The sequence below is a fragment of the Netta rufina genome (genome assembly GCF_964035555.1).
Source record: "Netta rufina genome assembly, chromosome: 4".
Taxonomy (NCBI): domain Eukaryota; kingdom Metazoa; phylum Chordata; class Aves; order Anseriformes; family Anatidae; genus Netta; species Netta rufina.
The window spans coordinates 49,840,581-49,868,194 of record NC_140127.1 but is presented as its reverse complement, the minus strand read 5'-3'; the positions used below and the strand labels follow the sequence as shown (position 1 = coordinate 49,868,194).

Here is a 27,614-nt window from a genome sequence, read left to right as displayed (position 1 = left end):
GGCATCTTATATACATAAACTCATACCTTTTGTGTTTTGTGGAGTTACGGGGACACATTTTACAGATTCTCTTTTAAAAACACCAGGCATTTGTATAAGAATGTATGCTGTAAATTCACTCTTTGCTTTTTTGTAGATGTGATACTACAGAAAAATTGAGAAATTCTCTGGATTACTTGAGATCTTTATTAAATGAGCCTACCAATTTTAAACTTATTTATAGATATGCATTTGACTTTGCACGGGTGAGTATTGCAGAAGGCCAGCAACTTTGGTTTCATAGGTAATGTTTAAAAGACTATATGTTTCTCTTAAGTATGTTTCTCTTAAGATACTCAAGATTGCTTCTAACAAATGGAAATGTTCATGTTCTTAAAGAAGTACATGCAAATTGACAGAATTGGAAAGGAAAAGTATAGGATGTTTGTTTTAGTGTTTAGTCACGTTGTTACCTTTCTGTGTCAAATGGGAAAAAATGATTTAGGCCTTATTCTCTTGAATTTACTTCCACTGGCTTTATAATTACCCTATTTTTTTCCTTATTTTTGTGAGCATAGATTTAGTTAAAATGAGGAGGCACTTCAGGCATTTCTGCAAGTGGTAAAAATAATACAAGGTTATAATATAAATACTGGTTTAGAAAATTGTTCGAAGGTCTTCAATGATGTTCTCAGCATTTATTGAACAATATCCTGATAACAGCCTTCTTGCTGAGGTAATATAAGAAAACATAATAGGAAAAATTTGAACTGCTAGCAATTCTGATGGTTAAGTCTCTCATAAATAACTCACGCTGGTATAGCATTGCTTCCTGCAAGTCAACATGGAGAGTTTTGTGGTAGTTCGCTTTTAACCAAGCTGGATATGAGAATGTATGGAATTAGTATGTGAGAAACAAAAGACATATCAACATTTTAATACCTCCTTTGCTGTGTACTTAACCCCAGCAGGCAGCTAAACACTACACAGCTGCTTATTTCCTTCTCACCCTTGTATATAGTGGGACAGGGGAAAGGGAAAGGAAGAGTAAAAAAAAAAAAAAAAAAAAAGTCTGTGGGTTGAGATAAATGTTCATTAAGCAAGGGATAAGTGAAAGAAGAGAAAGAAAGAACAAGTGATGCAAAGGCAATTGCTTACCACCTCCCATAGGTAAAACAATGTCTAGCCAGTTCTGGAGCAAAAGACAGTTAACTTCCCTGAACTATCTCCTTTATTCCTGAGCACATTGCTGTATGGCATGGAACATCTTTGCTTGGTTTGGGTCATCTGCCTGGTTGCATCCCCTCCCAGCATCTAGCACAACTACAGTCTGTTCACTGGGAGGGCAGAGAGAGAAGCAGAGAAGGCCTTGATGTTGTGCAAACACAATTTAGTTGTAGCTAAAACATTGCTGTGTTATCAGCTTTGTTTTGGTCACAGATGTGAAACAGCACCAGAGAAGCTGCTGTGAAGAAAATTAATTCCATCCTAGCTAGACCCAGTACACCGTGGGGAGGTTTCTACTGATCTTGCTGAAAGTAAAATGCAAAGGCTAGAAATACCTAACATTAACAAAGAAGTTCAAGGTATTGATGAAATATTTTGAATTGATTGAAATGTCTTACTAATAGCAAATCTGAATTAGCTGGTGGCCTATCAAAAATAAGTGAAGAAACTTTAAAGGAGGACAGTGGGTAGAGAGTTTTCAAGAGGTTCCAAATTGATCTGACAAATGTAGGTCTTAAGGACTTTTAGACAGACAGATGCTGTGATACCATTTGAAAGAGAGGCAGGTGTTTCATGGCTTGGTGTTTTATCCAAAATATTGGGGGGGGGGAAGATCTTGAAAAGACTAATAGTACTGTAAAAGCAAATACTGAAATTTATCAGTGTTTACCAATATTTTCTGTCTACGGGATCCAAGCAAAACATTACAAGCATCTGGAATGTATGTTAATAATGAAAAATGGCCAAAGTAAAGACAATAGGGGCTGATTTCATTAATACTTGAGTGTGTGGGAAGAATTAAAGTATATAAGTAATACTGAAAATAAGTGGTGTGATTTCTACTTAAAGATGTTGGTGACAAGTAAGGTGTAAACTGACTTTGGAAAGAGAATTAGTTTTTACAACTATTTGACACTGGAAATAAGTGAAAGGTTTGTATCATGCTAATACAAAGATGCCTCTGCAGGTTTCTCCTTCAGCATTATTACTAATTAAAAAGCTTTGTTCATCCTAGAATTTACTTTATTCCTCTAGGTCAGATAGAGTGATGTTCCTCATATACTTAATTATGAGAATGTAAAACAGTTTGTGGCGTTTTTGCAGGCCTCCCCACTTCCCTTCCAGAATGAATCTGCATTAAATTCTGTCTACACAATTTTAGAAGTGAGGTGTGTTTGTGTTTCGAATGGTTTCAAGAAGATAGAATAATCTTGTGGCTAAGGCATTAAGTTGTCGGAGAACTGGGGTCTTGCTTTACCACATCCTTCCTGTGCGATAAAGACAATTTGCTTATGTTTTGAGATATTTTTAAAAATAAAAACACCAAAACCCCTGTGTATTTTGTTACATGTAGACACATTACTGCACGTCCAGAGGTGAAGCATAGGGATGAATTTTGTCTTATGTAGCTGTCTTGCACTGTTTTGTTAGGTGCTCCCTATATCCCTGCTTTTTCTGAAGTTAGACATTCCTGTTTGCAGTCATGAGTGCAAAAGTTACCAAGGTCAACAGTAGTCCATGCAGGTTTTTTTGTGACTTCATTTCTGAATTGGTAGCTTAATTGCTATAATCAAGATATAAGAGGGTGGTTTGTTATATCCAATCTGTCATAAAAATGTGTTTAATTTCAAGGCAACAAATGTAGACGGATTAACTACTTAAACCTAAGAGTCGATCTCATTACTTTATGTATGCGTTACTTTTCAAAATGTGCAGAAGTCATGTTATCAAAAAATCAACATCAACTTTTGCACTAATCAGGTGTAATGAATCTGCTAGGTACAAATTATTCTTGTTCTTCTTTAGAAGACAAACTAACCAAACAAACCAAAATCCCACAAAAGCAGCAGCAATCAACAAAAATCTCCTCTTTCCACAAGCCATAAAATACCGCTGTGATGTTGACATAAAACTGGGTTAGTTTTGAGATGAGTCTGCACGTGTGAGGTGTTAGAATATTGTGTTCCCTCTGCTTGTCATCGGTTGAAGAGCAGAGCAAAGAACCTCCTCTGGGCACTCTCACGCAGTGTTAACTGATAGCTGCTTAGCTGTCGTCTTTTGGTTCTTGTAGCTTCAAGAATACCTCAGGAAATACGTAGTGGTAGTATTTTAAGGCACTTATGGCTATGCAGATGCATTCATGCAAATGTCAGTAGGGGTGTAATGGCCATTGTTTTCTTGAAGGGTCTTAAGTTGTGAGCAAGAGTATATTCCTCCTCTCAATACTTTCTCAAAAAAATTGTCACTGTTTTAGAAAGCATCTCTTTATAGGAGGCCATTAGCTGCGAGGAAGGAAGTCTTACTAGGGGGTTACATTTTAATAATAATAATTAAAAAAAAGGGTTAGACATTGCTATTTATTAACATGTTTTATGAATGTGTGAACTGTAGTTTCGGCAGTGGGAGTACTTGAAAAATCCCAAGATCATGCTTTTTTGTTCCTTGACTTTTTGACTTTTTTCTGTTTGACACAGGAAAAGGACCAGCGCAGCCTAGACATAAACACTGCCAAGTGTATGTTGGGCCTTCTTTTAGGAAAAACGTGGTCTCTTTTTCCAGTATTTCACCAGTTTCTAGAGGTAAGAAGGTTGAAATGGAATTACTTTATTTTGTTTGCCTTCTGACACTAGTTTAATTAGATATAAAATAAACAGCTATGATTTCTTTCTGATTTTTAATACTGTACTTGTACTTCTTTCTGATAATTTTCTGATAGATTTCTTTCTGATTTTTAATACTGTACTTGTACTTCTTTCTGATTTTTAATACTGTACTCCAATACTGTACTTGTAACTGGTTATCTTTACTTTCATCCTGTTCCTCAAATCCCTGTGCTGTTAAGGTTTATTTAACATGGGACAAAGTATAGAATGTCTTTCATTTCCTTCTGGAGTTGTGTTCTGTTGATGCATGGTTGTTCACTGAAAGATGCCTTAGTGGGAAACATGACATACTCAACATTGAGTTGACTATGTAGTGTCTTTTTAAATCTTGCTTAGTTTTGATTGATACAAATAAAATTGTAATTCATCACAAGGCTTAAATTTTCTGTAAGAATATCTGAAGCTGAGGTAGTTGAAAATATATTTCAGTAATTCACGTTTCTTGCCTTAAGCAGCAATCAAAATACAAAGTTATCAATAAGGACCAATGGTGTAATGTTCTTGAATTCAGCAGAACAATTAACCTTGACCTCAGTAATTATGATGAAGATGGAGCCTGTAAGTACTGCCATATGTTGATATTGTAAAATAATTCATTTCTCTGAGATTAATCATTTGGTGTCCTCTTATAAAATTTTGTAAAATGCAGTTATTTGATCTCTCTACAGGGCCAGTATTGTTGGATGAGTTTGTGGAATGGTATAAAGGAAAACAGATGACATAGGAGTTTAACTATGCACAGCCACTCAAGAGTCACTGTTACCACAGTTAATGTCAACCATTAGCCATAAACTGCTATTTGTATCAAAGTGCATGCTGCTTTTCTTGCACTGCGTCCCTTTTGCAGGGAACTTTAGATGTTTGCTATTTAACAAGCTAGCTCTGCTTGCTGTGTAGCATTGTTCTCTTTGAAGGCTGCTTTGCATTTTGTATTTACACTACAGATTGGTGAACTTGCCAGCGTCTTCACTGTGATTATGTGTATATTGCTGTCTAAATTTTGTATATGTGTATAAAAAAAAAAAAGCTTCAACTAGGGATTATTTCTGCAGAAATGTATTGTAAAAATAATTTTGTGGCATATTTCTAGTCATCACTTACATGTTGAAACTTTAGTTCTTTTGCTTTTCTTTTGGTCTCAAATGTAGCATTTCAGAAAATGAAATGAACAGACTGCTTGGACATAGTTACGCTGAAGAACTATTGTCGATTTTAATGTTACTGTTTGAGATGCCATTTTCTGAGGGGAGAAGACATGCTGTGACTTTCTTCACGGGAATTCGCCAAACATAACCTATTGCTTAATAGGAATGAAACGTTGGTGTCTTAAAAAAAAAATCGTATATATATATAAATATTAAAACACTGTAATAGTTGTATATGCCACAGATGATTTCCATTTGAAGAAAAAAGTGACTTTTTAATGTTAAAACTGCAGTAGTCATTACAGGTACAAATGAACAAATTAAAGTACCTTTTAAAAATGGGTTTTAGACTTTTGTAAATTGCCTTTGGCATACTCCTTTTAATTTTTGGTGTACCAAGAATGTTTGGACTATGTTGCAATACAGTGAAATTTTAAAGTTCTAGGTAAAATTAGTGGTCTGGGGAATAGTCTGCTCACCCCTAGCACATAGGTAGTGCAGATTTCTTTTTTTTTTTTTTTTTTTTTTTTTTTGTAACATTAGTCTTTCCCATAGTCTTTAACTTTGTGCTTCTGAGTAATTAAACCTATTAAATTAAATAGTTAAAACATTGCTTTTTCTTTCACGCTGGGGATTGAAATTTCCTAGCAGGATGTCCATTGCAGGCAATGGGCACGTTAAACACCAGCATTGCACGACAGTACTTTTTTCTTAGGGACCACATACATCCTATTTTACTAATTTCCTTATTTGCATAGGAGAGTTCTTGTGGTAACTCTGGGGAAGATGAGCGAGAGGAATGATGATTAATTTCTGTTTGTTTTTTTTTCTCACACAGACTTTGCCTTACCCTTTTTTATTAAAAAACGTTAGTGTTGATTTTTATAAATAGGTTCTTGAATTATCCGGTGCTACTAAACATAGAGTCCTAAGGATTTAGTGAAATATTCCATACTCATTCATGGAACATTTAACAAAAAAGGGCCAGTGGATGTTTTGGAACAAAGAATGACATTACTTTTCTGTAGAAATATTTGACAAGGTACTGGCGGTTTTGACATTTCTTCAGAATGCAATCTGGGGTGTTGGGGGGGTAGAATGAGTCTTAGGTTGAATGTGAAATTTTCAGCTGTATTGAAGATCCTATTATAACCGAGTTTGGGAACAACTGTTATTAACTTGAGTACTTTTGGGACAAGGTCTAGTTTAGCAAATGCGCATTCGTCTGCTGTCCTGCACTGGGAGGTTGCACCTGTCCTATGGGTGGTCTGATTCTGTTCAAATCTGTTTTGTTGTTGATGGTTTTTGTTTGTCAGAACAAGCTGCCAAAGACAAAAATTGTTTGTGTGTGTTTGTGTATATTTGTATATACATAAATATACAATCTGTATACATATACAAACCCCAGAATTTCAAGATGCTGATGAGAAAATACTATTCTTCCTCATGAAAAATTCATGTCTGGATTTCCATGACACTAAATAAATAGCATTCTTTAAAGTTAGTAGTGGTAAAACATACATAGTCATTGCTTCTTCTTGTCCTAATACATGTAACCTTAATTCCATGTTGGATGCCAGTTTGCACAAGAATTTAATTCAGTGGAGTGTGGTATTTAATGTTTACAATAAGCCTCTTACTAAAACACACGTTTTATTAAGACTTCTGGTGTAAATGTGTATATTACCATAGTATAACCACAGTAAGTATCAGTGGAGCTGCTGGTTTAGTTCTTAAAAGAATTAACTTTGAAGCAATATAACTCGTAACATTAGGCTAAATTGTGTTTGCTAAAATTTTAAGCGAAATACTGGAGTTGTTCTTAAAAGTTAGGCTAGTTACTGACTCTAGAGGACTGTTTAGCACAAATTGGCGTGAATTACTGCTAAAATACAAGGTTTGCATAAAAAGTTTTGTATGGCACAAATAATTTGCCTTCCAGTAAAGAAAGCAAGAGCCAAAGACATTTTTAATCCATTATTTTTATAGGTGTAATTTTCACATAACAGGGTCAACAGAAATCTCTTCAGTTAACCAGGTGTTCTTTTTCCAAGTTTTGCTAATATTTAGTGGAATACAAAATTTGACAGCGAAGTAAACAGAGGATAACAAAGCTCAGAAAGTATTCATGCTGTATAAACAAACTTCATTTTTTTTCTTTGGGTAAAAGTAATTGGGAGTGATGGAAAGGAAGAATGTGTTTAGAAATGGATTAGACACTGCACATACATTATCTTCTGCTTGCAACCAAGATGAATCTGTAGTGTTCAGCTGGTTTGTAACAAGTAACTTCACGAAATAAATCACAAATGCAAGGTGGAAATGGACTGAAACAGACATGTATGGCTTGATAACTGCCCCTGTGTTACTCATTCTTCTGTTTTTGCTATGTTTGCTGACCAGCAAGGGAGCCCAACATTGCTAGTCTTGTATTTTGCAGAAATTCCCTCTAGTTTTTAAGTAATTGTGGAAGTTTAACTAAGCCACTCGATTTACTGTGTATTTAGTACAAGTTTGGTGTTTACTTTTTTGTTTGTTATGCTGTAATATAATTACTTCCCCCCCACCACCCATTTGAATAATAATGTCCAGCATATCCTGATGGCTTTAACAAGATACCGAGAGGTCATTCTGGCAGAAATGCCACAGGTCCTGTGCTAATCCTTCTGGGGTAATATAACTGCTCTTATTAGCAGAAACTTGATGGTCTACGTACAATTCATGCTTGGTATTTGGAAGAAGTAAAGTAGAAAGCCAGTTATTTAAAGGAAAACAGCATCCTGAGACACTTTAAGTTGATAAATGGCAAACATTTGGAGCTCTTTACTATTCAAATAACTGTAGAGAATATTAGAAACGTTTCATAAATTAAATTTGCGTATATTTCATTTTACAGCAAGATAATAAAATTTTAAATGTTTTAATTCTTGTTCAAGGATTGCGAGGAGGATGGAATTTCTTGGATTTCTTTATGTACTTGAGCTTTCAGCTGAAACCTGTTTAAGGTTGCCTTTAAGCTACAGTAAATATTTGGGTCACCTTTGTGTGGCCTTCTCTGACACGTGGAGGATTGGAGGCTTGCCCCATTTTGTCAGAAATACATGCATTTTATTTCATCACAAATACACTTGCACAATCAAAAGTAGTTTTAGCTCATTGTTACTTGGTTAATGTCCCCAAGTTAACTTTTTTGGAAGGCAAAAAATGGATTTCAGTTGTGTTAAGGTTTTCCCAGATTTCTGTCGACTCTTGGTCACAAGCCTAACATTGTTGAATACTCTTGAAATTCATGTAGACAGCTTTAAAGGTTAGCTTGTGCCCTGCTTTTAATTATAACTGCTGAAATACCTCCTTATAAGCCTTATATCTTATCCTTTCATATTGCTATAAAAGCGTGTAGAATCCAGCCACCAACGTAACAGTTGTCTGTAGTTGAGACTGAAACATGGGGTTGTTTTTTAGTATTTTTCCCGTCTGTGTGTATGTATGTGTGTTGTCACCAAATAGTTCTTACTGACACTGCTGTTGTAGGAACAGCAGTTAACCTGTAATCGTGAATGCTTTATGTCTTAGTTACTTGGATATGACATAGATGAGGTGTGCTGAACTCCTGGGACTCACAACCCAGTGAAAATACTGTTACACCACCTAACACGAGTTCACCCAGTTGATTTTTAGGTCTTTTGCTGGTGTTGATGTAAAATGGCATCTCACAAATAAACAGTATTTGTGTTGGTTTCAGAAACTGACTTCAGGTTTTTCTGTGGTCCATAGTAAAGAAATTCTTGTATGTGAACGCCTGACCTCAGCTGGTGACCTTTATCATTTAGCAGCAAAAACTTCTCTGGGCTGAAAAAATCTGTTAAAGAATATATGCAATCACATGATCCTTATTTTCAATATTACAGCAAATCAAATACTTAAAACACTCTGTTGGAAATTGGTTTGTTTTGAATAGGTTGTGTGGGTATAAAAAATACAATACAGAAGTTTTCAATAGGCTATTAGTATCTCTGGCTGCATCAGGAGTGTCACCAACAGGTGTCATGAGGGAGGTAATGCAAAGAGGAGGGAGCCAGGCTCGTTGCAGTGGTGCTCAAGGATGGGACAAGAGGTAGTGGAACACAGGAGGTTCCCTCTGAACATCAGGAAGCACTTTGTTTACTGTGCAGGTAACTGAGCGCTGGCACAGGTTGCACAGAGTTTGTGGAGACTCCCTCCTTGGAGATCTTCAAAAGCCACCTGGACATGGTCCTGGGCAACCTGCTGTGGGTGTCTGCTTCAGCAGGGGTTGGACCAGATGGCCTCCAGAGGGCCCTGCCAGCCTTAGCCATTCTGTGATCCTGAAGATCTGAAGCGTAAATTCTAGATACTATTTGTACTGGAAGAGAACATCAGTCTAGTCATATTTGAATGTGGGAGTGTTTATATCTGAGGCTCTTCATCACCTCAAATACTCGTGTTTTCCTTAGCTTTTAGAAGAGTTTGTCAATTATTTGACTTGTAATGGGCTGTTGAGTTGACCTTTTCAAAGCAAAAGGGGTAATATCTAAGCAGAACAATAGAAAAGCTGCTAGCAAAAAGACATGAAAATTGCAGCCTAAATGTCTCTAGTACATTCACGACTTCAGTTTTTAAAACAGCCATGAGTTAACCTTCCTCCTTAATACTGCCTGCAGAATTCCAAATCTGGTGGTGAATAGGAAGCGTGTTTGTAAAGCCTGACAAAGAGAATAAAGGAAGAGGCTTACACCCTGTAAGAAGGGTGTGCCCAAACTGTTACCAAAACAGTCAGCTATTTTGGTCTTCATTTGAGAATTCATCCAGCAGATGCTAACTGCTTTTTTATGGGGCCTATTCTGTGACTTCATTTACTTGCTATCAGCTGTGGTACTAACTTATATCTTAGGTTATTGTGATTTTTTTGGTACCTGAAGTTACTGGTGAAGCTAAAGAAGTTCCGACATCCCTAGACCAGTTCCAGTCACACCTCTTTGCAAGCATAACTTCTGTGCAGGAGGAAAAAGAAAAACAAAAAGTCGTGCCTGTCTAATGTACTTTTATACTTCTATAACTGCAACTGTTTTTGTACTAGAATAAGTATTCTAGAAAATAGTGACCAAACAAGCCAAATGAGGAATATTTTCAGTGCCCACAAGATATGGTTGATTACAACAGCTGAAAGGTAAAGAAAGGTGAATGATGATAAATCTCAAAGGGATTCAGTGAGGGACTGTGTACCTTTTGAGCACTGAAGGGCCTGGAGAAATAGGGTGTAGGGAAAAAAGAGCATTGAAGGCGCACAGTATAAAGAGTATTGGCTGGAAGTCACAGGAAATATATAATATCTTGTAGTATTTCTGAGAGCAGTTGCTAATGTTGTGAGGAACTAATGAAAAGGGGAAGGAGCTGAATATTTGAGTTTGAATGAATAGCTGATGATAACAAGTGTCTGCAGTGCTCAACAGCAAAGCAAAGGTGCAAGATTTAGACAGAAATGTGAAGGTAAGTTTCAGACAATATCAACAATATTCTGACAGTAGAATTAATTCTACTTAGTCATTAAAAAATTCCTTTATGAAGGAGTAAATTATTTTCTTAGTGGATGTGATGAGAACAGAAGATAATATATTTTTTTTTCTTTCCTGTAGCTTTATGGCACAAAGGGAGGCTTAGAAAACTTGCTGCTCCTCCTAAGTAGCGTACGGTATGCATTGCTACTGCAGCTTTCTGAGCAGAAAAAAAAAGATGAAACATTTTTTCCAATATATATTTTGAAAGCCTGCTGAACTGTGGTGGAAGCGACTGACAAAATATTCCTGTGTTTGCAAAGGTGGTGGACTTTAGACACTTCTAACCCAGAAATTTGGTTCAAAAAAGCAGAAGATGCTAAAATATCCTCTCTCATGTCTCATGTATAGCGAGATTCCAATAGGAAAACACAATAATAGCGATAATGTAATAATTTCAGTGTTACATTTATTTTAGACAGAGAAATAAAACTGCATATCAGTGAGAATTTCTGAAGGAAACTAGTATCTTCATAACTAGAATAAATAAGACAGTGATTATATACTATTACTATAATTCAATAAACCTTTATTAACACTTAGAACTACTGAGTTCACTCATTTGAGTATCCTAAAGTAGTTTTTCGTGTTCCCTACCCCTTTTTATTATTATTTTTTACACACAAATACCCTTGTAAGCACAAGTCCGAAGTATCTGGCTTATTTGTCCACAGACATTTTTGCACCTGTTGGATGACAAAACCCCCTGCAGGAGCGTAGTGTTACGCTTCTGTGTCTGGACTGCTGCAGTCTGTTGTGCTTCGCAACATGACTGCAAATCCGTCAAATGCTCTTTTCTTCTTAGCAAAAAACTGGCCCTGTCTGGTCTGAGGTTTTGGAGTGAGTTTTTCACTTGAATCTGGGAGGCTGAGAGCTGTTGTATAATCGTTCTTCAGTCCTGGCAAAGTAGTGCCGTCCTCCTTCTCACTGGAATCAGTGTTCCTAGGGGTTTTATCTCCTGTATTCTTTTGTGGGAATGAGCTGTGTTGTAGGCTTCCCTTAAAGAAACTGGATGGGACTGATAAGGAATACGCATCCTCTTCACTTGGATCCAACTGGAAATGCTTTTCTTTGTTGAAGGCTGGCTCTGTTTTCCCAGAAGATTCAATATGCAGCAAATCTGCCGTAACACTACGAGGCTGCATTTCTTCAGGAGAGCTACAGCTGCTGCTATCCTGTAATTCTACGTGTTCATCATACTCTTCTTCATTAAAACTTTGCATTTTATATCCCCAAGTCTTAGTTCTGTTCCCATGCTCACCCTGTGGTAATGAGTCTTCTTTCTCACTGCTAAGCTTAAAAGGTTTTTCAGTTTTGTCTTCCAGCAGGGATTGAAGAGGCGATTCATTGCTGCCCATGCTGGCGTGCAGTAGTGGTGCTTTTTTAACAGTTTCCTTCAAACCAATATCAATGGGAGCAAAAGTAAAAGAACTGTTCTGGGAAGTACTGCTGTTTTGTCGTACTGTAATGTCCCTTTCATCATGATCACTTTCTGAGGAGCTCCCATCCGTGAGCTCTTCTGTGCTTACCTCTGGTGCATGCTCTTTCTGTTCAGTGGGACTGGATCTGGGGAAATGCTGTGGCCGAATGGGAAACTGCAGCTGCAAGTCAGCATCCTCAGGAGCATTTTCTGTGTTTCTTGCATATGGGGGAGAAGGTTTTAATGAAAGTGACGTGCTACTAAAGTCTGTATCGTGTTTGCGGGGAGAATCTGAAATAAAGTTTTGTATGGTTGACTCTTCACTGGTAAAATAGTCAAATGATTCAGAAACTTTTTGACTTGAACTAATTGAGTCTGAATCTGACGTGTTTACATTATTGCTACATTTATCAGTGTCAGGTGATGCTGCTTTAGCCGTGATAGTATCTGACTCGTAGTAGCGACGTAATAGTTGATAGTATCTGAACCCATCAGTAGCGTTTTCAAGATTTACATTGTGCTTGTCTTCATTTTTTCTAGCTTGCTGAAGTTCAGCAGCAGTGTTTGGGTGCTCTGGCTGTGCTGAGCAATAAACACTTTCACTGTCAGCATCAGCTTTCTCTAGTGACGGCTGAGGGGCCGGCAGGCTGCTGCTGGCACCAGGTTGTTCCGGTTCAAAATCTTCTAAGGAGCTCTCATCACTCATTGTGAATGCAGTCCCTTCATCTGAGGAGCTGTCGCCGAAGAAATCTGCTAAATGACCTCGCTCAGCAGCACCTTCTGTTGTGCGGTCGTACTGTGCACGAGGAGAGTTTTCTGTTTTTTGGTAGTTGCTTAAACCCTCAGTCTTTGTATCTCTCGTACAGTTCCTAGATAAAGTCAAGTCTCCAACATCACTGGTTATATTTATATTGCCATTTAGACCAAGTTCTCCATCCCATCTTTGCCTTCCAGGCATAAGTTTTGCCATGTTTAGGGGTTCATTATGTGAAACGACACCTTTTCTTCCAGGAGAGACTGGTGCGGGCTCTGTAATTTCAGACTGCAGCTGCTCAGCGTTGTTTCCCACCTTGCTGTTCCTAGAATCCTGTGCACTTGTGTGGGATTGTTCTCTGGGGAGTGGGATGCCAACTTCTCTTGCGTAGGGTAAATCTGAATCTGAAGAGTCAATGTGAATCGAGTAAATGTCGGCATCTGTTCTGCTGGCTATGGGAGGGAGCCTGCTCTTCTCTAAATCTTCATAATTTGCATGTTGTGAGTGTTCCCGTAATGAAGTGTCACTGCTTATTAATTTTGTTGGTGTTATTTCGTTGTTGTTTTTGTTATCTGTACTTGCAGAAGGTTGTCCGAACTTCATAAATTCGGAATTGCTGGAATTAGCTCTGATGTCTGAAAACACTGGGTCTTTCTTCACGTCAATCTTCTTGTTTTGGTTTGGGTACTGTTCAGCATTCGGTGTGTGCACCATGCTGTCAATGATACACGCATACAAATGGTCAGCGTCTGCAGGAACAGCACGTGTGCGTTTTGAAAAATTCTCATAAATAGCGGACAGGTTTTGCTGCCTGGTTGGGGGTTGGCTTGTATAGCGCTGTCTGCTCAGGGTTTCATCTGCAAAAGCTTCATTGGCATAAGTATGCTCTGAACCTCTACTTTTGTTTCTGTGCATGCACATCCACAGGCGCGCAAGGTAGGGTCTAGCAAAAACACCCAGGCAAAAAGCGCAAAAAAACGTAATGAACACGGAGAGGCAGATGGCCAGGGTAAAGTCCACCTTTGCTCTTTCTTGTCTAAAGTCAGGGTTCGTGTCCCGGGTTTTTCTAACCAAAGATGTTGAAACCTGTTCTTTCACCTGTACGTTGTAGATGAGGTATTTCTTCTTTGTTGTATTAAAAATACACATATATAATCCTTCAGCAGTTTTTTCTGCATTGTGTATTACTAAACTGCTCCTTAAATCCAGTGTCATGTGAGGAAGACTGCTTCCCTCTGAAATCCTGCCTTTAGGTGTCCACCAAGAGACTCCATTGCCTGAAAGAAAAGAAAACACAAATGAAAACGTGTTTAAAAGTAGAGGATACTTGGCTTGCAGGGTCAGGTTATTTCTATAAAGTGATATTCTGGCCTCTCTGTGATAATTTTAATGTTATTTTTATAAACATCAATTTTCTTTTTATCCATAGTTACTTGATGTTGTGCCAAGTGTCTGTCAAACCATTTTCAGTTTAGTACTTTCTCTACGTTAAAATAAAGCACACATGGTGTCTAAATAGCAGACTTTCCACGAAAACTGGTGTGGGTGGGGGAGGAAGTCCCTGAAACAATGTACAGTCTTGGTCCTGCTGCTGGCTTTACCCTCTCACGTGCAAATGCACTCATTTCATTCTGCTGTGACTGAATACTAGAAGCAATGTTGTATCCTTCTCATTTTTCTACGTTCACCCAGAATTACTACCCCACAGCTATTAATCACAGTAAGAGGAAAGCCTATTCTGTCCTTTGTTTGCATTCAGTAGATAATGTACACATTTATACACTACATACTGAAATCTGTGTACGATTGGACGTTAGTGTCACTAGTTTAATATTACAAAGGAGATGAAGACTTCTTTGAGAACTAGAACTTACAAATATTCCTCTATAATACTTTCTACTTAATTAACTGACATGTTAAATTCTTGTTCAATTATTTGAAAAATAGCATCTTTAGAAATCCACTTCTCGAACCAGGTTTCTTTGATCATTCTGCATGCGTTTGGATGTCAGCAGCACGTATGGACAGAGTCCCTGTTTTACACACCCCTTGTGTTGTCCGTGTCACAGCGTAGCACTGATGTCTGCCCTGCTGGGATTGCAGCCGTCTCGAACAAAATGCCCTCGCTGCAGTTCAGATGGAAACTGGAAAGGTACAGTACAGGTTTCTCGGAGTTGTTGGCAGATTTACTGTATGAAGTACTCATTTTTTTCCTCATGGAGTCAGAAAGAAAAGGAATTAAATGTTTGAAAGCATTCAGCCTGCAGTTAAATATCCAGGAATTACTTGACAAATCCACCTCAAGTTGAAAGATGTTCAGATGGATTATCATCTGTGGTAGGACTGTTGTCAGAGCATTTTCACGGAGATCCACGACCTGCGTGGAAATAATTCATTCAGAATTAATTCGATAAGCCTTAGACTGGAGTCTGAATTGCAATAGCAACAACAGCATTTATTTTAATAAGCAAGCATTTGAAAGAAATGAGAACAATACATCTGTTTAATGTTTCAATAATATTGCACTAAACTTTTTTGATTTAAACAAAAAAGACTGTGGTATGTTTAGTAGTCCCTTTATTGTAAATTACATCTCTGTGACTGGGAATCTGCAGGTCTCGCACCGTGGGGTGCTTCCTGCATGATATCCCTGGGTGCAAGGGATTTTTCAGTTGTGAAGATGTCCTGTGCTTCTTCACGACTCTCTAGTCTCCTTGGAAGTAGCCTCTTCAGCCTTATTTCCTCTGAAACTCACGTGTAATTCTTTCTCAGCTTGGCTGTGGCAAAGTTGTTGAGGGCCCATGACAGCATTTTAGGGCTTTGCCTTTCTTTCAAAGTGGAAAAGAAAGGGGGTGTGTGTGGGTGTGCGCACATGGGAGGAATGGGGGAAGAAAAGGGGGTGTATGTTTATGCCAGTTATAGCGGGATTTGTGGCATAGTTAAGTGGGTAATTTTGTGGTTGTATTTTGTGTATTTACAAGTGTGTGTTCCTGAATATACAAACAAGTATTTACATATAAATGTTATTTAAACTATTTGCGTTCATTCATAATTTTATACTCTTATCAAAATCAGACCAATATAATTGTTACTGAATAGTTGATTATTAACAATCTTTACTGGTGATTAGCAGAAAACATTGAAACAGCTGTAATGTTGCAACCTGTAAGTTGTTGAGACCCTGGAAGGCATCTGGATGAATTGTAGTTATCTTGTTGTTCTGTAGGTAGATGGTTTTCAGCTGTGAGCAGTTCTGAAAGTCATTCTGGTCAATCTGTAGTATGCCATTGAATGACAGATGGACAGACTGTAATGATTGCAGCAGTCCTAGCCCTAGGAAGAGCAAAATTATTTTACATTTTATATTATTGTGTTCCCGGGTGTGCCAAGTGGCTTTTAAAAAACCTTTGCAAGGAAATTCATTCTGTTACTGTCTACTGCAAGTAGTGGCTGCAGCCTTTGGTTTATCCTGCCTTTTCTGTTGAAGAGGTGGCCCAACCTAAAAGTTGTATAGCATCAACAGCAGGCATTTTAATATACACACAATCAAAACCTTTTTTTTTTTTTCTTTTTTTAAAATTTAATTCACATGTCCATAAGAGCAGTAGCATTCCTTCATGCTGTGAAAATCATTTTGACTGATCTGTACTTTGAGCACGCTACTCTGGAGAATTTGAGGTGGGGAAGGAGGGGTGTCAAAAGGTGAAATGTACACAGTTTATAAAGTACAAGGATGTTAATTGCAAATAAAAGATGGAGATACAAAAGGTGACACAATTTCTCCTGTTCACTGCCAGCTGCACGTTCACACACGTTTCTCATACGGGGAATTACTTGAACCATATTCGTAGGACATATGTCTGGCTGAAAACAAAATGCTTATGCCTGTCTGCCTGTGAATTCAGTGTGTCAGTATGTTTTACAGCATATCCTAGCTACAACAGCATCTGTCTTGCATAACTAGTTCTTCTGAATGCTAGAGATCCCTTGTTTTTCTTACACACTGCAGGGAGCCCCTAAAGCTGTAGCCTGCAGGTTCCGATGGGAACCTGAATGCTCAATGTCAGCAGAGCTTTGTAACGCCTGCATGCTGCTCTCAAGTGGTTTCTAGTCATGGGGCATTGCTGAGAAGCTGCTACTTCTTAAAAATGTTGCCCTTGGTGCTATGCGGTTTATAGGAAATCTGTAATTGCTGTTTGCTGTTTGCTGTTTGCTGAGTAATGGATCTCCAGGTTTATTGTGAAAAGCAGAGAGAATGATTCATTCCTGCTGTAAAGCTGGAGGTAGCTGATAGGAAAGGCATTCAGAAGTGCTGGCAGTTTCATCAATCACTCCTTGTACCTGGATGAAGAATGGTAGTTCAGATGCAGCCCTGAAGCTGAAGTTATGCCAGAAGTACACAGTGATACAGCACCAGTAGGTAGCAGCCTGGTACCTGGAGCATCAACTACGAGAGGGGTTTCTTTATGGCACAAGCCCTCTGCTTCAGGTTTGTGTTTTCTTACAGAGTCTCCAGTAAGAGTCTCTGGCTTTTGAACCAGAGCACTGGTGAAGTGTTTTGGAGAGGGAAAATGAAGCTCTGAATATGCATTTAAATGAGTGTGGGATTTAAGTACTGCTTGAAGTGTGGGGGTATGATGCACAGCAATTTGACTTCTAAGACCTAAAAAATAAATTTTGACTCTCAGAAAAAAAGGTTGATCTATGAAAAGGAGTTCTACTTAGCTGTCAGAACAATCAAATCTGCATCAGTGTATTTTACACATTTACACATACAAAGTTTTTATATTTTCCATGTGGGAACCTTACAGATACAGCAAAAAATGAACTGAAAGTTTCCTGTTTGAAAGGAATTACTTAGTGTCAAAAAAAGAGGAATGACAGAACTTGTAGGACCCTGTGTAACTGCAAAATTACTCCCTTCCAGTTTGTTTGATAGGTGTGGTTACTTTGTTTTCTCCTGGTGTTTTCAAAGTCTAAAGCTAATAAATCTGATAGTATCAGGGACTGACTAAATACAGCAAACAGTGTGTAAGATAGCATTGCTTGTACTGCAGCTTGCACTTCATTTAAACACTTTTTGGACAATGTGGATCTTCTGTTTATGAAGATACAGACTGTCATAAAGGCTGTGATGCCTAGCATGCTTCAGTTACTAAGAAACACTTTCTAAAAGGTTAGCAAAGCCTTAAATCCTTCTCTTATTAATGGAAGGTGTCACTTTGGTTGCATAGTCACTTTTGGTGGAGAGATTTTGCTTATACCTGACTGCCATTAAGTGGTATGATTGCTAAGACTGTATAAAACCAAACAAATCCCAAACAACGCATTTGCTTTAGCCTGTATTTGCATGCAGGTGAAATTTGGCCTCACTTTAAACATAACTAAATGAAACAATCATATTCTAAATTCTGTAACAAGTACCATATCATATCCAAAACCAACTTACTCCTTGGAGTGAGATCCTTAAAGATTTTGAGATGCTTACCTCTTGGAACTGCACTGAGATAATTTCTTTCAGCCAACAACACTTTCAAAGCAGGCAGGAAGTGATGGACTTTTCTATATGTTTTAGAAGCATGTGCAGGTTTAGGGATGTCTAGCACGAGGGTGTTGATGGAATTACCGTTGAGGTTTAGAGTTTCTAAAGCAGGTAAATTTCTAAAAGCAGTTATGGAGAGTTCAGAAATCAGGTTGTTACTGAGATTCAGATGTTTTAGCATCCAGTCTTCGTTTCTCCTGTTGGCGCACAGTAAAGTTGTGATGTTGTTGTAACTGAAGTCAGCTGTTAGTGCTGTTTGTGATATATCTTCTGGAATAGCAGATAGTCCAGCAAAAGAGCAATTCACTGAGAACTTCCCGTCCCACCGGCAGTCTGAGTGGTGATGTGCATTAAGAAGCTGCTGTGACTTGGTTCCCACCAATCCAGAAATGTTAAAGTAAAGGACCACAGCCATGATGCTCAAACGAAGGTTATCCATAGTATCTATATATAAGTTGTGAAATTAGGGTAAGTTCAGCATAACAGGAGTCAAGATAGGAGGCGGAAATACTTGGACGTTAAAGAAGTCGACACAGAAGAGACACCCAAACCACTACCAGTGTTCTGTCTCAAACATACAGGTTTGGCATGTTAGGTATTTTTCAAAAAGCAAGTTCATATATTAGTAAGCTTCCCTTTCCCTCCGCCTCTCCCAAAAGACAACCCAAACCTTTTCTTTCTTTTCCAGCCCGTCACGCAAGAAACGCGGCTTCTCAGGTACTCCCCAACTAAACGCAGTAGAGACTTTTGAACTGTAACTTCAGGTATCATATGCAATTACTGCTGAGCAAAGTCCACTAGCTGTATAATCCATGACAAATAGATGTGGAATGATATTCATACTTACAGTTAATAAAACACTAGTTTCACTGTCAATAAAAAGACGTCTTTTAATCAGAGACTGTATTATTACAATAACACTTCTAAACCACAGCTGTGTCTTAGAATTTATTGTTTCATTTCAAAACAAACATCAGAAATCCAATTGTCTTCCACCTATTGAAACAACAACCACCTTTACAAATGCTGAGAATTCATCACATGGAAGTTGTTTCAGTGTAACCAGTATGGTATTTTTACACAGAGTACGTAGAATGTACTTTAAAAACACAGAATCTCAAGTGCATCTGTGGGATTTAAATAAGCAGTGTGCCACACAGTGTTATAAATAAGCATTGAAAAATGTACTTTAGGCAGTTAGAAGATATAAAAAACAAATTACTGCACAACACAGGGCATATATAATGTCAACATTTCTCAAACCGTGTAATGAAGGCAACAAAATACATGAACACCACATGAATAGTGGCCAGCAAGTCAATAATTTATATCACTTGGTATTTATATGACTGGTTTTGCTACATTTGACTAAAAATCCACACCTCAAAATCAATTCTTCAGACCACGATTTAAAAGTACCTTTGTGACGCATTGTTCAGCTATGTTGCATACAGTATTTGAATAAGAATTCTTAATAATTACAGGTCAAGAATCCCATCCTAGCTTGTAGGCATGTCAGTATTAACTGAAGAAGAGCAATAACGTGCTGCTCATGTGTATTCTACTTGATTGAGGCAGTGTCTGTTACTGACCAAATTCTAGTTTGGCTTTGGAGGATGCTGCTGCTTATATTTATGTATACATGAATATGTGTATGTCAGTATGAATTAATGTCAGACATGTATCTTAGTGTTTACATGTGTATGTATAATATGAATATAAGCAGCATTATACAATGTACATAAATATATATTTGCATATAGATGTAAGTAAAGTGACAAACTGCCATTGTCAACTGAGTGAAAGTTCTGAAAAAGTAACCATTTTATTTCCTTCTCCTAATTTAAACATCCTGATTGGGACACTACTTAGAGCAGTGAAGGTTTTTAAAAATCTTTTTTGAAACGACTGATAAATATTAACTGCAGTGAAACCATGAAGGTCATGAAGGCAGTATGCAAAATGTACCTTAGTGCTCTCCCGTAATCTTTAATGTGTGTAATTCAATGGCTTTTGCTGCATTTTACCCCATTTTTGTTAGACAGCTCCACTGCTGCCCACCCCCCAAAACCCCAGCTACATAGCATCAAAATCTGGTTTTGCCTTTAACCAGTAAGAGAAATGTGACTCCTCTGACCTCCAGAGCAGCCTAAAGCCTGACCTAAAGGCTCCCCTCCAAAAATCACTGCCCCCCATACACATCCTGCACCAGGACTTACTGACTTGTAGTAAATGCAGGGACTGGGACCTTAGACAGGAACTTCTTTGCAGCAGAAGCTGACTTGTCTGCGGAGTTTGCATACTCTAAGAGCTATAAAACAAGGGTAGGTAATTTATATTCCCATAACAAATGACCAATTCTGAAGTTAATGTATAACATTTGCACAGCTTTTAGGAAGAGAAGAGCATGCTTAGTGCCTAGTGTCAAAAAAGTACTTGCAAAGTCACCTTTGTGGAAGTCACCTTTGTGGCCTTCATTACTAAGGTTATTTGATTATATTGGAAAAACAAAACAAAACAAACAACAAAAAAAAAACAACACACAAAAATCCCAAACTATTTCAAACTGAAGAAAGTACATGGGGGAAGGAGGAATCTTACAATGAGCTAGTCTATTTTTAGTACAGACCACAAATTTTGCCTCTACAAAAGCAGTTCTAAGGCATTAAGAGTTTTTATAAGGCCCCAGCTCACCCTAGACACAGTTTCACTGTTGACAAGTTCAGATCCACGTGTATTTACTCTGCTGTAGTGGCATCCAGTACCATCACGTTTAGAATTGCAGACCCGCAGTTTAGCTTCAGAATTGAATTATCAGGTGCTCAGTAATGCATCAGGACTGACATTCACAGGAAAAAAAGAGACCTTAGACACTGCAGCATCTTGGATGAGGCTGCTTACAGTCGTGCTTCGGATTATTAGCTGTTGAGTAATAGATTCGTACACTGTTCCCATTAAAGCACCCAGGAAGACACTTTTTTGGGCACCAAGCAAATTATCAGTACATCTTTGAGAACGTACCTTGTAATAAGCACATTTTATAAATACTTCTCATAAATTAAGTGTAGAATCCCTCAATTCCACAGACAGAAGGGGAGCTCAAGCAATGCTTTGGTAATTGCAACTTTCACTTTTACCAGCTATGCTATTTCAAAACTGAAGTTACACGTCCATGCTCCATGTTACTTTGCAAATATTATTTGTGCTAGCTTATTTTTTTTAACAATGTGACCGTAGATGACAGACTTACTGCAATATTATAATGTACCATTAGCCAATCTGCCACTAGCTTTCTTTTAGTACACATACAGTAATCCACATAATTTTTTTGGGGGGGAGATCGTTACAGCAACCTTTGGCAGTAAATGCTGAGAAGACAAAAATTTGCCACTTCAGCCATCCTGTGGAAAAATGCACATCCAACAGCAAACAGGCACTCCTGTTGAAGTACTTCAGATTGCAGTTGTGTTCTCAGCAATCCTCAAGGTTTTGGGATGTAGGCCAAAAACCTCTTTTAGTGGCAACTGAAGCCAGTCGAGGTTGTTGCTAAAATCATGTTCTTTAAATGTATTCTACTGATCCCAATTCAAGAAGATATTTCAGTGTGCGTGTAAACTGAAAGCTTACTAAAACAGGGCCGTTATCATGGCTAGCAGTATGATGACATAATACTGTTGAATGTGAGTCTGTGCTTAAAAATAGTATGTAATAAACATCAGTATAAACTCCTGTAGAAACAGAAATCCTTGAAGGCATGCAGTTACTTCATACAAATATATGTAAACACATAGAGAACTCTCCTGGTAGTGCTTTCTGTTTTAGTGTGTGGCTCCACACGGATTGACAGAGGTCTGACAACCCATGTTATGACCTGTCACTTGAACCTTGAACAGCGTTCCATCTGCACACATACACAGCTTGAAGCGCAGCCAGTTGCCATTGTTAAACTGTTCCCCATAAGAAGAACTTGGCAGTCTCGATGGGCTGACCATCACAGTTCCATTCAGGATAATGCTGTTTTCCTATTAAGAAAGAGGAAAAAAAAGTATAACTTCTTAGTTAAACAAGGCAGACCCTTTTTTAAAAAGGACAAGCTAGTTTAAGCAATAAATGACATTTTTAAGATGGCTGTAGAAATCTACAGAATAAATAACATATCATAGAACGTCTTGGGGTTGGAAGGGACCTTAAGTGAATTTTAAAAAAATGTATATGAAATGGGAATTAGTATTCAAATTTGTGTGTGAAATTCATTCACACCTGAAATCGAAGTACATTCTTCCCCTTCTTGAAACTTTTCCATCATTCTATATGCTCTACGTTGTTAAAAATCTCCAAAAAGCTTAAATGAATGCTGGTGAGCCTTGCTGTGACGGTGCAGGAAGGCGGCGCTCCTTAGTCTCTGCTCCTCTGTCAAAGGTTGCTGTCCACAATAAGGCCTCCAGAATGGGATATGTATTCCCTTTGGTATTCATTTCAGTGCAAAGACCAATAGCTTACCTTAATTGCTTTGTGGGTTTTTCATGTCTTACAGAATTAAATCACTGTAACCTAAAAACTACTGAACCACTAATTAAAAGCAAAGTAATAATCCCTTTTAAAATTCTACTACGTGTGCTGACTACAACTAAACTTTTATGCCTATTTTATATAAAATTTTAATCCATACAAAGTTACAAGAGTTTACTATCAGCTTGAATTTGAAACTAAGACATTCAAAAAATGCTGTTTTGAAATACTTACTGCTTTAAGTTCCATGTTACCCCCCATTCGAAACTCAATGGTCTTGCCTGTGATGAAAACACCTTCATTTCCACGGACAATAGCACGTCCATCAACCTTTATGTTTAGATCACTGGTTGCATTGCTGGTAATCTGAGAATGTAAACAAACGAAAGTAATAGAGATCAATGAAAATGTACCACTTGGGCTTATCTAGGTAATTTTAATTACCTTAAGAATGTTATTCAACAATTTAATAAAAAAATTTCAATGTATTTTATACCCTTCTAATGTTATGCCTATGAATTTTCTGCTTGTTTTTTATTTTCTACATTTACGTCTATAAACATGGCTTACTTAATTTTGGAAGGTAAGTAAAATTGTTTGTTTGCATATGGTTTGATTGTGATTGAAATGATTTGTATGATGATTTCATGGGATGCGCAATTAACACTGCTAGCAATTGCAGGCTTCCTTGTAAGACGTGATTATGTAAACGTATTCTTCTCTTTTTATTTAATCTATTTCTCTTACATCTATAAGGATATAGTTATTGTTTTTCTCTCCAGTGTTTACTGTCTGTTAGCCTGCAGAGCTAACATGAAGAAGATCAAACTGAACTCTCTTTTTTGTTCCTATAACACACAATGCTCTATAAAACCACCAGTACTGCTCTGTTAGTGTTGCAAAACAGAACTGTGGGCAATACTGTCTAAAAAGCCTTCATGATGAGTGACGTTATGAGTGCAAGAAATTTCAGTCTGACATTAACTGACATTTGACATATATGCCTGCCTACCAGTATGTAGGTTTTTTAGTTCTCTGATAAATCAAGCATATTTAATGTAGCAACCAAACTAAGAACACGTTTAACCTGGAAGCCGTGAACTAACACAACTCTTGTAATGCTGTAATTGTTCTCCACACTTCCACTCAGGCTTTTGGAATTCTGATGTACTAACATTTATCACCAATAGAAGCACGAAGTTCTGGTAGCTACTTCTGGAAGTTCTTGCTAGAAACAACAAAAAAGCTTTTCATAGTGGTTTTATTTCTGGAACAGTTATCCATGTACAAGGAAGTGCATAAATGCTTGATAAAAAGTCACACAAGTTTTCTAATCCTCATAATGGAGCTAGTATGGTATTCCAAATGTCATACTCATTTAATAATGTCAGTTTTCATTCCTTATTTTTAGCATCAGTTACGTTTTCAGAGATGCATTTCTAGTCAAATTTGTAAATATGTTTGAAAGTAGTATTTTTTTTCCTTATTCTACAACTAGAGCAATTCAGTAATTACCTTTTAGAAAGGGTTTTAAAAGTTCAAAACGACATACCCTCTCCGTAGAGGCCTTTTGCACATTCAAGATTTTAACTCCATTTGGCAGATGAAACTCATGAGTTTCATAGTCTGTGCTGAACAGGGTGTTTTGTGTCCGGGGGTCAACAAATTCCATGCCAATATCACTGGTAATGGAAGTTTTGTCTTTTTCCACACTAAGCTTGGTTGTTCCTTGCTGAAATACAATCTGCAGAAACAGTATTTTACGTTAACAATGTTTCACATTTAATGTTTATTAATAATGCAAGTGCAGTTCCATAGTGTTGCTCACACACTTTCAATTCATGATATAACTTACAGGCTGATTATTTCCAGTGATCACCAAATCTTCATTACGTCTGCCTCCTACAGTGCTTTTATATAAGGGATGTATAACACCCATGTCAGAAACTTGCTTAAACCGCAGTAAGCCACTCTCATGGAACTCCATACTGTCACAGCCATTGGGGCCAATTCGAATCACAGCCCAGATAACAAGTGTAATCTGAAAGAGAAACACACATTTTCAAAGATTACTTTGATTGTTTGGACAGTGTCACAAAAAGTATTGTATGAATTAGATGTTTTATTTGAAGTAATTACTAATGCTAGCATTTAAGTGAGCTTTTGGTGTGAATTTACTTTAGTGTGTGCAATTCCGACCGGAAACATCAGAATACCTGTAACTATTAAAAGCATTTTCCATGATTTCTAGACTCATCTGAAAGGGTAACTAAAATATTCATCCATATTTATATAATTGAAATTAAATCATGTCCTTAATTAATATTTTTCCTATTTAAGGGGAGCCATGGTATCATAAGCCAAACAAATTCCCTGAACAAAATATCTCGATTTAGAATATACTTACTTTTGAACTACAAGAAAGCACCTTCTGATATGCGTGTCTCATTACAAAAAAAAAGAAAACCCATTGCTTTTCTCTGATCAAGCAATAAAAAGGTGGTAGTTACAACAATGGATGTTTAAAGTGCAGTGGCTGATTAATTCTGAATGCTCATGTGCTGCTCAGTTATTACACATACAATATTCCTGGCTTACCAGATTATCCCAAATGCATTTCTACTGCACTAATAACACTTTGCATATCCTTCTCCTCCATTTGATAAATTGTAGGTTCCTCATGGGACCACAATACTGAAGTAATGATGACTAAAATGGTAAGATTCTTCTGTCTAATCCTGCTCAGACTACAAAGGAGCACAAAGGAGAGGAAAAAAAGGCGAAATCTCCTTCAGCCATAATGGAATAGCTTTTCTTTCTCTAATAGACATCTTAACATTGCTTACAGCCTAAGCATTATACTCACAATCAAATTGATGACAGCCAAAATAAAAAGAAGAACAATCACACAAATGGCCAAGTTGCCTTTCCTGCCACGTAAGCCTGTCTTATGGAGACGGTCTTCATCAATTGGAATGTATCCAGCTTTAAAGTTACTGTTGTGCTCCTTGTTAACATTCCTTCGCTCTACAGCCTTCTCACGCATTGATTTCTTCACTGGTCCATTGGAACTTTGCTGTAATACAAAGCATGGGTTAGCTGTTGTAAGGCAGGTAAATCCACCAAAATGATATACAAAAAATACAAAATGGATTAGTGGAATGTATTATATCCAGAATCATGTTATACTGCAGTCTGCTGCTATGGACTTACACTATACAACCACCGCAATCTACTCTAATGCTCTCCTCTTTTCAGTAAAATGAAAATCCATGTATTTTCAGACAAATTGTAAATTGTTTTTATATCTCATTTTTATCATGACAGGAATTACAACTCTGCTGCAGTACAAAAAAAATAGCTGTAATTAACTTCATCAGGCTTCTACCTCTTGGGGATGATATGGAATATGATCCTGCAGGTCACGTACTAATGAACAGGATTTTAGTTCTCCCCACACTAATGCAGAAGAGTCTTAGGGAGTCTATCAGAACATGCAGGAAGAAGTGTGGTGGAGACAGCTTTCAGGTTGCTGTGATAGCACGAGGTTTGCATTCAACTTCTATGACTTGCATGCAGCTTTACAAAAAATACTGCAAAGCTTCAAAGCTGGCATGGGGAACTTGACTGGCCTAGCGTTAACTTACTCCTTTGAAGTGCTTAGATTGCAAAGTGTATCCCCACAATTTGACAAATTTTGATGTAAGGGAAACTCTTGTAGATATTGATTGGGAAAGAAAGAAACCTTGATGTATTTCTGTATCTTTGTACAGTATTTTGTTCCACCTCTCCTGAATGCAGCAGGTTGCAATGTAAGCGTCCAGTTCAGAGAAGGAGCTTGATCTTTTTGATGATATTAGGTTTGTTCACCCGAAACTAATCCTGAAGCTGCACAAATTTAGCTTTCACTGAAGCATGCAAACTCCGATGCTGAGGCCGAGACCGAATTAGAGCTGATGTCTTATTTATACATCGCCACAGCACTCCCATACTCGCACACCCTCGTCCGATGACTCACGCACCCGCTCTATTTATACTGACCGAGCAACTCACGGCTTGGGGTCACAAACTAGCGGCTGACACCTCCTCGCACAGAGCCGCTACGCTCATGTGGAGGAATGCCACAACGCCTCGCTTCGACAAGGGGAAACATTTTTCCCTTTGGGCGGCACGGGACACGGGCGGAACGCGCCACCAGCTCCTGTTCAGGCGCTACCCAAGCCTCACCCCTCCTTCCCCCAGGGCACCGTCCCTCGTCACGTCCACGCCAAAAAATCAAGATATTTTTTGGGGAGAGAAGACGTTTATTTGGCACCACGGCGCCGCGCCCAGCACCAAATGGCAGCGAAAATGGCGGCCCCGCCCGCAGCCCCCTCACCCGGCGCGGCCCCTGCCCGCGGGGACAGACCTGCTCCGAGGCTGCCGCCGCCATCTTCCTCCGCAGCCGCTGCGGCTGCCCTGGGCTCCCCCTGCCGGAGGGAGGCAAGGAGGGAGGGAGGGAGGCGGCGAGCCCGGCTCCGAGACCCCGCTTGGCTCCGTCAGGGAGGTGCCTGGGCAGCTCCCTACCGCCCCGCCATGGCCCCGGGAGGGGTCCGGAGCCGGGCTGCTGGGTGCCCCCGCTCCGAGGTGAAGCACTCGGGGAGCAGATTGTGGTCACTGGAATAAAAAAAAATGGCAAAAGGCGACTCTGTGCATTTAGCCCAAATAACTCTTTATTTTTATTATTATTGTTTTCCACGTTGGGAAATGCCATTTTAGAGCGCAGCCTGGGGAAACGCCACGAAACGCAGCCACCTGCGCCACCG

The 27,614-nt window shown here is 38.4% G+C and overlaps 3 protein-coding genes across 8 annotated transcripts in view; 1 reads left to right on the top strand and 2 right to left on the bottom strand.

Annotated features, from left to right (window-relative positions):
- Positions 1-5,501, top strand: part of DCUN1D4 (defective in cullin neddylation 1 domain containing 4) — a 35,355-nt gene extending 29,854 nt beyond the window's left edge. For all 6 annotated transcript variants that reach the window (XM_084286720.1, XM_084286719.1, XM_084286724.1 and 3 more), the window contains 4 exons: positions 137-245; positions 3,681-3,785; positions 4,325-4,427; positions 4,538-5,501. In XM_084286720.1, the coding sequence (XP_084142846.1) occupies positions 137-245; positions 3,681-3,785; positions 4,325-4,427; positions 4,538-4,593 (373 nt within the window). In that variant the 3' untranslated portion in view covers positions 4,594-5,501. The remainder of the gene's footprint in view (positions 1-136; positions 246-3,680; positions 3,786-4,324; positions 4,428-4,537) is intronic.
- A 5,739-nt stretch (positions 5,502-11,240) lies between these two features.
- Positions 11,241-18,739, bottom strand: LRRC66 (leucine rich repeat containing 66; the record flags this gene model as incomplete). Its single annotated transcript, XM_084286521.1, has 4 exons — positions 11,241-14,035; positions 14,805-15,135; positions 15,922-16,091; positions 18,247-18,739. The coding sequence occupies 4 exons, from the start codon at positions 18,737-18,739 to the stop codon at positions 11,307-11,309; spliced, it is 3,723 nt and encodes a 1,240-aa protein (XP_084142647.1). The 3' UTR covers positions 11,241-11,306.
- Positions 18,740-19,235: 496 nt separating this feature from the next.
- On the bottom strand, positions 19,236-27,259 carry SGCB (sarcoglycan beta). The gene is made up of 6 exons (XM_084286776.1): positions 27,218-27,259; positions 25,676-25,885; positions 24,665-24,850; positions 24,362-24,553; positions 23,044-23,175; positions 19,236-22,322 (listed from the first exon to the last, which is right to left on the bottom strand). The coding sequence occupies exons 1-6, from the start codon at positions 27,239-27,241 to the stop codon at positions 22,119-22,121; spliced, it is 948 nt and encodes a 315-aa protein (XP_084142902.1). The 5' UTR covers positions 27,242-27,259; the 3' UTR covers positions 19,236-22,118.
- Positions 27,260-27,614: the final 355 nt, after the last annotated feature.